This window comes from Hydra vulgaris, chromosome 06 (assembly GCF_038396675.1).
Source record: "Hydra vulgaris chromosome 06, alternate assembly HydraT2T_AEP".
Taxonomy (NCBI): Eukaryota; Metazoa; Cnidaria; class Hydrozoa; order Anthoathecata; family Hydridae; genus Hydra; species Hydra vulgaris.
Window position 1 is genome coordinate 51657811 of NC_088925.1, and position 10537 is coordinate 51668347.

At 29.7% G+C, this 10537-nt stretch overlaps 2 protein-coding genes across 2 annotated transcripts; one reads left to right on the top strand and one right to left on the bottom strand.

The window, feature by feature from the left end:
• Positions 1 to 365: 365 nt before the first annotated feature.
• LOC136081487 (uncharacterized) lies at positions 366 to 1388 on the top strand. Its single transcript, XM_065798805.1, has one exon. The coding sequence runs from the start codon at positions 366 to 368 to the stop codon at positions 1386 to 1388; it is 1023 nt and encodes a 340-aa protein (XP_065654877.1).
• An 80-nt stretch (positions 1389 to 1468) lies between these two features.
• On the bottom strand, positions 1469 to 2871 carry LOC136081961 (uncharacterized). The gene is made up of 2 exons (XM_065800421.1): positions 2548 to 2871; positions 1469 to 2251 (listed from the first exon to the last, which is right to left on the bottom strand). Exons 1-2 carry the CDS (start codon positions 2685 to 2687, stop codon positions 1474 to 1476), a joined length of 918 nt encoding a protein of 305 aa, XP_065656493.1. The 5' UTR covers positions 2688 to 2871; the 3' UTR covers positions 1469 to 1473.
• Between the last annotated feature and the right edge of the window lie 7666 nt (positions 2872 to 10537).

The following is a 10537-nucleotide window of genomic DNA, read 5'->3' on the forward strand; positions in this document are numbered from 1 at the left end:
ACCAATGTCTTCTTTGTTTTGTAATCATATTAAATTTATGTGTTTGTTTCTCGATTTATACCCAGTTCACACTAAATTCTGTTTTAAATAAACATGTTTTAATGTAAACATAGTTTTATAATAAACATGTTTTCAGTTTTCTTGCGTTCAGATTGAACGTTCTTTAGTATTTATATTAACGTTCGAAAATGGCGCTCTCAAAGAAAAACTTGATCTCGAAGTTACGAGTATTATTGTACATATCAAGGAAAAAAAGAAGACTGCAATTGCAGCACATACTGATAAACTGTATTACTGCTTATAATTTTGCGGTTTACAGAAAAATTTGGACTAAACCTCGCAGTCAAAGCTTTTGGTACGAAACAATGGTAAACTGTTGGAACGAAGATGATTGGATAAAAAACATAAGAATGTCTAAAGCAGCCTTTAATTATCTGTGCAAGGAAGTTTCACCTTTTATGCCTATACAAGGCACTAACTTTCGTAAATCTTTGCCTTTAGAAATGAAGTTAGCTGTGACACTTTACTTTTTAAGTGGATCTGCAGATTACCGAACAATAGCCAATTTATTTGGCTTAGGAAAATCAACTGTTTGTACAATAGTTCACAGAATTTGTAAACATTTTGTTGATAACTTAATGAAGAAATACATTTCCTTACCCTCAAGGGAAGAAACAATGGAGATTATAGTAAGTTTTGAAAAATTATATGGTTTTCCACAAGTAGTTGGAGCAGTTGATGGATGTCACATAAGAATAAAGGCTCCTCATAAAAATTCAGAGGACTATATAAACAGAAAAGAATATCACTCCATTATTTTACAGGGATTGGTAGACAGCAAGTATTTATTTAGAGATATTTTTGTAGGGTGGACTGGCAAATCACACGATTCAAGGGTTTTTAAAAATTCTCCCTTATATAAAGAGTGTCTGGCTAGAACCTTTTTACCTACAAACTTATCTAAAATAATTGATAATATTGAAATTGGTCCTCTTATCCTTGGTGATTCAGCATATCCCCTTATAAATTGGCTTATGAAACCTTACTCAGATCGTGGAAATCTTAGTATAGAAGAAGCAAAGTTTAACGTTTCTCTTAGTAAATGTCGTGTGGTGGTGGAGAATGGATTTGGAAGATTAAAAGGTCGATTTCAATGTCTTTTAAAGAGATTAGATACAACAGTTGAACACACAGTCAATATTGTTACAACATGTTGTATACTACATAACTTCTGTACTTTGACAAAGCAAAAGTATTTAAATGAATGGATTGAACAAACAGAAATTGACTTAGTAAACCCTATATTAAACCACAGTTGCATTGAACTTGACAATAAAGCTGAGTTTATTAGAAATTCCATAAAAAAACATTATTTTACAACTGTTTAGTTGTAAATGATTTTTTTCAAACAATGTTGTAAAAGGCATGGTTTATTTTATTTTGAGAAAAAAATAACAAAACAAAGAAATTGCTTCACATTTTTTTAATCATAATTAAAAACTCTATCTCAGTCCCACTTTTAAGACGTTTAACATCCTTATCATTTCGGATAAGTACATTTGGTAACTTGGTAATCAATAAAGATGCATTATCTTGAACTGAAAATTCCTCTTTTATTGTGCAAGTAAGTTTTTCTAGTGTCAAATCTGCCAATGAAAGTTCTATTTCAATAAAATATAAATCTTCAACTTGACGAACTTTTAATATAACACATGATTCTTCTTGTTTGTGGTTTTCTAAAATACTTTCTAAAATTTTATGATCAATATCAGCCTGAGAGGTCATAAATTTATTAACAGTGGCATTTAATTGTTCAAACATTACCTCACTTCTTGATTTTTTCTTTTTGGATTTTTTAAAGTAAAAACTATTATCTTTTTTTACCAACTCTTCAGATTTAGAACTTGACGGAGTAGTTTCAATGTCTATATGTTCACAGTTTACTAACTCATTAACACAATTATTAAAATTATTCACTTCTGCAGTTTTTTCAATAATAACATTCATGCCTGAGGAACTTTTCAAAAAAGTTGGTAATGTGGTTGGTTTGTCACTAAGAACCTTATCAATTTCATCAAAGCAGGATGGTTTTTTGGAAGGACCAGTCCCACTTGTATTTCGTTTATTATCAATATAATTGCGATATGCACTTGTCAATGTGTGAATTCTTGTTTTACACATCTCTTTATCTCTGTCTTCATATCCAGAAGCTTGCAAGAATAGCAAAATTTCCTCCCAAATTTTTCCTTTTCTAAAATCCAAAAAATATGAAGTTATATATATATATATATATATATATATATATATATATATATATATATATATATATATATATATTGTGCTAACTATCAAAGAGAAATAAATATCTTGTTGTAAAATGTACAATTTATAAACATTCATTTCCTTGTTTATTCAATATTAATGTAATTCGTAATCACTTCTTGTCTATTTGTGATTTATTTAAACTATTTAGTAACGAGTGGTTTGATTTTATTTAACAAGTTATTTCAATTTGATCCAACTTAACTGAAAAAAACAAAACAAAACCTTGTGCATGACTTCAACTTTTCTTGGATATTATCTTCTGACCATTTACTAATTAGTATTTTTGTTTCCTCATCATCCCAATGTCTAGCTCTCTTTCTAGATTTAACTTTTTCTTCAGCAACAGCTTTTTCCTCCGCCATTTAAAAACAGTTCAGGGTAATAAAACGCAATTAAAACAACCTCGCGACGTTGTTTTATTAAAACAACTTTTAACGTTGCGTGTTTTAATTAAAACCAATTTTAAATTTGATGAGAATAGTAAAATGTAAAACGCGTTTAAAATACGACAATTAAAACGTGTTTTATCGTCAGTATGAACGGGGTATTATATATATAAAAGTAAAATTAAAATATACGGTTTTTTTCATACGCGGTAGGTGGAGAATCGATTACGGTAGGTGGTGCTTTAGCGCGGTAGGTGAAGAAACGTACTAGATCTTACAAAAAATTAAAAATGACATTAAAAAAATAACTTTACTCAAATTCAAATTATATAATTTAGTTAATAATTGAGTATAAAATATTAATTCGAAAACCCTAAATAAAATTCTATTATGGTTTTGGAGTTAAGAAGTTTTGAAGTTAAAAGTTTTCTTAAAGTCGCAGTAGGTGGTGCCATGACCCTACGTACAAAATTATAAAAAACTATTTTTCATCTTATGCTAAACGGATGACAAAACTTTTGTTTTACTTTCAAAAATTTTACTTTTAATTTTAAAGTCATTTTTTAATAAGTTTATTTAATTCTCATACCGTAAAATCACCTTAATTCGATCACTTAAGCTTTGAACAATAGGGTTATGACTTTTTGACTTTTTAAAAAAAAAAATTTCCTGTGTCATAAATCGATGAACTTTTGTTAGAAAACATTGAAAACATGTTCAATTCCTCTGGGTTGTAAAAAAAGTTCACCCCGCTATTAAAATTACGAATCGTCATTTATTTAATCTTGTTACTGCTACTACTAATACGTGTGGCTTTGCTGAAAATAATTTAAAACTCGTATAGGTTAGTGTTTAGAACTTTAGAACATTTTGGAAAATTCCAAATATTTTAGTTAACTTTAAAGCATTCTGAAACAGTTTAGAACATTCTGGAACAGTTAAGAATATTCTAGAACAATTTAGAATATTCTAGAACAATTTAGAACATATGTAGGGGAGACCGGGGCTAGTTGGCCGCAGGGGTAAGTTGACGAACTGCGTTTATCTTCAGAGCCTTTCATCAGATAGTGACAAAAATTACACAGGACCTTCCTAATTGACCATTTCATCTTTCACTATAGTATTGTCTCGATTTGCGCTTGCGCATGGGAGATATTAAGATTTATGCATTTTTTGAACAAAAACGTAACATTTGGAACATCGCTTTCTTTTTACTTTACGAAGAAAATAGTTAGTCGTATGAAAAAAAATTTATTGTAAAAGTTCCAGTCACAATTGGTTTACTATATCCAATCAAACTTTTTTTTCAAAGTTGCTGTTTTTTAGGATCTATAGACTGTTCATTGAATAAAAGACTTTCGGGGTAAGTTAGCAAAATTTTCACGGGGTAAGTTGGCTCATAGCATTAACAGTAGAGAAAAAAAAAAATTTTTATTAAGTTAATTTTTTTTTTTTTTTTAATTTTAACAATATTGAAAAAATTTATTCTTACAAAAAAATTAAAAAAAAATTTTTTTAAGTTTTTTTTTCACAGATAAAAAGTGGGCTACTGTTTTGGCTATTATACGGACTAATATTTGGTACCAGCTAAAAGTAATATTAAATTTTGGGATAAAACTGTTGCCAAAATTAATAGTAAAAAAATTTCTATTAATTTTGCACTTAATAGTACATTAATAATTATTTTTATAGTTTGCGCCAACTTACCCCGTGGTGGGGTAAATAGGCGCAATTTTTTATTTTTTTTGAGGGCCCGAAAAGGCCCCAAGAATTCTTTTTTGCAAATAAATGCAAATTTTATAAGTTACCCAAATTCATATTCTTTAAGACTACAGTTTATTATTTTCAAAAAAATATCATGTTAGGGTTACAGAGCTCATAGAGTAAAAACCGAGTCAACTAGCCCCGGTCTCCCCTATATATATAGCTGCTTATCTAATTTTATAGTTATCACAGAAAGCAACATATGGCGACGTACAAGTCTAGCGATAGTAGCATTCTGAAGAACAAAAATTTCGCGACCAATAATTTGGTAAAATTTGAAGACTCTCATAAAAGAAGAAGAATGGCCCCTTTGGAAGAATATTCACTGGAAAAAAGTGCAGAATTGTCTCCAAAAGCAAATTATCGGACGCTACCATTTCCTTGGACCAAAAATCAAAGGAAGAAAGGAGCGAATAGCAGAAATTTCCAGAGAAGTCTCCAAATTGTGGAAGAATAAGCTGAATTTTCCTCATGTGTCTGATCAAGTTATACGAGCAAAACTTGATAAAATACTGAAATGTTATGATGAATTTGTCGAGCGGGGGAGCTACGAACCCCTTGATGATATTTTTGATATTACTAAAGTGGACGGGACATGGCTATCTTACGAGGACAAGTCATTGTATCATGTCCAAGCGGAGAGCAAGGGAAGAGTGGGATGCTCTGCAGGCCAAGCGGCCAGTAAAGAAACGATTCATCCCTCTAAAAGACAAAAACGTTCTAATAGGTCTTCCAACTCATTATCTACTATCCTGGTTTTAGTGATTCTGACTCTGAGGCTAACGACAGTGAATATGAAACAATGAAAATGAAGAAGATGAGACTACTACACATAGCAGAAAACATCATAAAAGCAAAATTGCAATCAACTTGGTGACCTACACAAGAGTATCAACAAACAAAGCTGCTAACATATGCAAGCAATTAGCTCGTGAAGGCAATGACATCCCAACTCCATGTCAATCACTTATTTACAAGTCAACAATCAAAGAGGCAATCAAGCTGAAAAAAGAAATGATTGAAAAGTTGCACATGGAAAGTTAGTCCTTACACTTTGATGGCAAGCACACCAACAGAATCGATTATCAAGTGATCGTCTTTAAAAATGAAAGAAGAGAAATCAAATTGGATGTCCTGGACTTGGTAGATGGCAGGGGAAAAATTATTTGCTCAAGTAATTTCTGAAGTCCTTGATGAATTTCACCTATGGAATTTAATGCAGATGATTGTTACTACTGGAAAAAAAATGGTGTTGTAATATTGCACAGAGTAACGCATCAACAAACCGCAGTCTATCAGTTGTCAACACCATGTATTAGATAGAATCCTCCGTTTGGTGATAGATGAAGAGCTTGGAAATAAACACAATCGCCGAACATCAAGCTCTCAAAAACATCAAGCTGGTGAGATGATATGAAATTTTTATTTCGTCTTACTCGAGTGTTCCAATTTTTTGAAAAAAAAAGGACATTTTCCATTGATCAGGTTTCAGAAATTACCCAACATCAGCAATACAAGATGGAATTCCAGAGCTGTACTAGCGACTCTGGCCTTCATTTTAATTCTTTCAACAAGGACAGTTCTGTAGAGAGTAAGCCAATTTATATCGTATGGTTGAGCAGACCGTTGATTTACAGACCAACTGTACAACAAAAATGGCTTTAATAACTTGGCTGAAGTACTGAATCCATACAAAAAGGCTTTAAGCTAAAAATTACTGGAAGCGAGAGCCATTCATACTACAGATCCCCAGAAGTAATCAATGCGCAGAGCGCGCAATCGAAGTAATGAAGATGAATTTCACCTTCTATTCCTTCTATGCAACAAGCAAGACCAAGATTAAAAATTTATTGTACTACATGACTTTCTAAATACATTTGAATAGTAGTACTTATGTCAAAATCGATTTTTCAATGGCGGGGTGAACTTTTTCAAAAGATATGCAAATAATAGTTCATTTCGTGCTTTTTAGGTAAAAGTTCGTCAAACTGCAGTACAAGAGCATGGATTTGAAAAAATGTCATAACCCTTATAAACATATATCAGATAAATGTCTACCAACACCTAAACATTATGTATAAATATACCAACAATCCTTCTAAAAAAACTCCTGAAATCTTTATAAGTAAATTTAATAAAAATCTAAACGAGAAGTATTTCTTAAGAATAAATCAAAGTAACACATATAAATTACCTAAAAAAGTAATCAAGAATAGAACTCTTTTCTCAAAGACAATTTAGATATAGGAAAATAATGAAATTCATTGCAGTATCAAACAAAAACTTTTTGAATCTAACGGAATAATTTATAATTTTTATTTTGGTTTGCAAATTATTTATAATTTTTATTTTGGTTTGCAAAAAGAATAATTTTTTTAAGCTTTATATCTTCTTATTTAAGTGTTTGTATTTTTAAATATTATATGTAATTTTTATATATTATATGTTGTATATGATATTATATATTTAATCGGAAATTTGTATTTAAATATCATCTTTTATGAATTTTTGTGAGTACTTATTAATATTAAATCTTCTTTTTAACTATTTGTATATATATATATATATATATATATATATATATATATATATATATATATATATATATATATATATATATATATATATATATATATATATATATTTTCTTATTTTTAAACGCTGTAATAAATAAAAAATAGCAAATTTTTTTATTTATTACAGCGTTTAAAAATAAGAAAAAAAGTAATTTTTTCAAAAAACCAAAAACCAAAGCAGTTGGTTTTTTTGGCAAAAAAAACGAGTTTTTTTGCAATAAAACAAGAATAAAAAACGAATCACATCTCTATTCTTACTACTGGTTCTGTTCTCTACCTCAATATATATCTTATTTTTAGTGTAGTGTCATATATGTTCTAATTTTTTAAACCAATTTTCTGTTAACTCCCCAAGGTAATTAAAGTTTTCTTGCCACCTCGTTGGAGTTAAATTATTTATTGTAAATAAAAACTTTAACAAGAAAAATGAATAATATCAACCTTGTGTCCAACATACACGCTTTACTAAAAACCGGATATTATATATAATAATTTACCAATGCTATTTTTATGTTAATCAACTGTGACGTATTAGTTAGAGCCTTGAACTAGTTAGAACTTAACATGAACATGTTCAATCCCTGTGTTTTTTATTAAATTACCTAATTTTTAAAATAAGGAAAATAATAATAAAAAAAAATTATAAACTAATAAAAATACAAAAGTAGATGTTGTTGTTTTTGTAACACCTTTTAATATATTATTGTGAGTAAATATTTTAAAGTTTAAAATTCAGATGTATTATTTCAAAACATTTACTTAAAATGCTTTATTCAAAGTGTTTTTTCCCTTCTAAAAATACTCTGCCTCTATTGGTGCCGATGTATTTTTTTTTTATTTCACCCTCAAATCGACGCTTTTTAACTTCTTCAAGTTGACTTTCTCGAGCACGATCTTGAAACTTTTAAGTCTCGTTTACGCATTTGCTCAAGCTTTTTTTTGAAGTCTGACTTGACTAAGTCAAAGTTCTTCATAAGAAACTTATATTTATTACTTATTTAATATTTATTCAAAAGAATAAATGAGTAACAATGAGTAACTATACATCGAATGTGAAAACTAGACATAGTTTAGCAACTAAATTGTCTACTTTTGTTGGAAAAGGTAAAGAGTTTGTTTTGTCGAAGGTACCCACAAAAAGATCAGTAATTCAAATGGGTATTCTTCTAAAGGTTAGCTTTTATTTATTTTTTCAACTTCTAAAATATTTTCAAAAAATATTATATCAAAAATATATATTGACTTAATATAAATTATTTGTGATAAATAACTAAATCTATATCTACCTTTTAGGAAAGAAAAGAAATAGAATTTGAATGTAGAAAAAGTAATTTTGCTACAAAAGAACTAAGCAGAGAACTTGCTAAACTGGTGACAGCTCAATGGTTCAAAGCAAATAGTATGTTTAAACCACCAGTTACAATTTCGAAAAAATCACTAGCAGAAAAAATAAGTAGACTATGGTTTAAAATATCCAGGTTTTTAAAAAACACCATCCAAAGAAGCAACCAACAAAATAACTAAACCATCCAAAGAAGCAACCAACAAAATAACTTATGAGTTTGATAGTCTCTTTGATATCATATCATGTACTCATACAATCATTATATGCACAGAGGCAGCATCATTTTGCAATAATCCCAAAAACTGCAAATTAGGTGCACATGTTTATTGTTCATGCCCTCTATTACAAAAAGTTCCTGTACTTGATCTTCTTTGGCTTCGTAATCAGAGGCTTAAAAAAAAAGAGATTTCTACTATGCAAATTGGTTTATGTGATTATAAAGAATCGGTTCGCCTACGGAAAAGAGAAAATAGGAAAAACATTCAGGAAGAAGCTGCAAGAAAAAGGGAAAAAAAAGAAAATGAAAGAAAATATGAGTTTAGTAAATTTCAGGTTAGCTCAATTAGCATGAATATAATTCTTTAATTGTTTTAAAACATTTATTACCGCAATCTAAGAAAGTCTTTAAAACTAACTTTTTAATGTTTAACATATATTAAACTTTTTTAAATTTAAAATTTATATATTCTATTATATATAATATTACTTACCAATATTGGTAAGTAATAATATTATATTATAGAAACTGTATGTTTAAAAAATTTAGAATCCTGAACTTGTTTTCAATCTGCATGAAGAAAACAAAAATGGTATTGATGATACTGATGATACATACAATGTAAATACTGCACAACTAAAAAACGAAACTAAAACTTTGGTCGACAAGTTGCTTGAAGAAAAACTAAGAAAATTTACATCACTGGTTACAAGACACTTAAAAAAACCAAGTCTAAAGCAAAACAAAATGACTATAACACATGCGGCATCAGCTGCAATAAGATATAATATTTCTAATGTTGGTGGGGCTGCTATAATCACTGGTATAATAAAAGATTTTATAGCTGCAGGTTATTTTTCTACTGATATGTCATACCTTTGTGTTGACCCAAATAAAATGCAAAGGGCTAAGAATAATGTAATGAAAGAAAATACAATTATTGAAGCTAATAAATGTAGTAACGAAAATATAATTGGAATTGCTTATGATAGAAGAAAAGACTGGACCAAAACGTTAATTCCAGATAAATACGGAAAACTTCACCCTAGAGTCATAAAAGAGGAGCATATAAGTGTATCTTGGGAGCCAACTGGACGTTATCTTGCTCACATCACGCCAGAACCTGCCCTTCATCCGGAAAAACCTGCAAAAAAAATAGCTGAAGCACTCTATGATGTGCTTGAAAAAAACAATGCAACTGAGTCATGCATAATAATAGGCGGAGATTCAACTAATATCAACACAGGATGGTCAGGGGGAATTCATGCCCATCTTGAAAAAATGTTAGGACATAAATGCTATTGGGCGATTTGCATGAAACATACAAATGAACTCAAGCTACGACATTTAATTATATCCCTTGATGGTCCGACAATTAGCAAGGACGGATTTACAAGAATCAGTTTGCAAAAATCTTAAGTATGTAAATGATATGACAATAAATTATAATTTTACACCCCTGCCAGATGGAGAGGAGCTTCCAAAACTTGATGAGAAAGACATAAAAAGTTTATCTACTGATGCTTATATCAGTTACAGATATGTAAATGCTATCAACTCAGGAAAACTTTCTCCGGATCTCGCAAATCTAAAATGTGGATCACTGTCTCATTCTCGCTGGCTTACAACAAGTATGGCTTTGATGTTTTTGTGGACAAGAAATCATAACCTTAAATACAGTGAGCTGGAGATCTTGAAGATATTAGTTCAATTTTGTGTCAAAATGTATTTCAAACTTAATTTTGAAATTTCTTTCAAACATCTGCTGGAGGACGGACCAAGACACATTTTGCTTGAACTTAAAATTCTTAAGACAATGCCAGTCAATGTGGCGAATATTATTACACCTTATATACGAACTGGGGCTTGGTACAGCCATAGTGAGTGTATTCTGGTTTCACTCTTGACTAGCTCTAATAAAAAT

Coding starts and splice junctions, on each gene's coding strand:
- LOC136081961 (XM_065800421.1), bottom strand. CDS start 2,687: ATGGCGGAGGAAAAAGCTGTTGCTGAAGAAAAAGTTAAATCTAGAAAG. Junction 2,252..2,547: donor AAGTTGAAGTCATGCACAAG/GTTTTGTTTTGT, acceptor TTTGGATTTTAG/AAAAGGAAAAATTTGGGAGG.
- LOC136081487 (XM_065798805.1), top strand. CDS start 366: ATGGTAAACTGTTGGAACGAAGATGATTGGATAAAAAACATAAGAATG.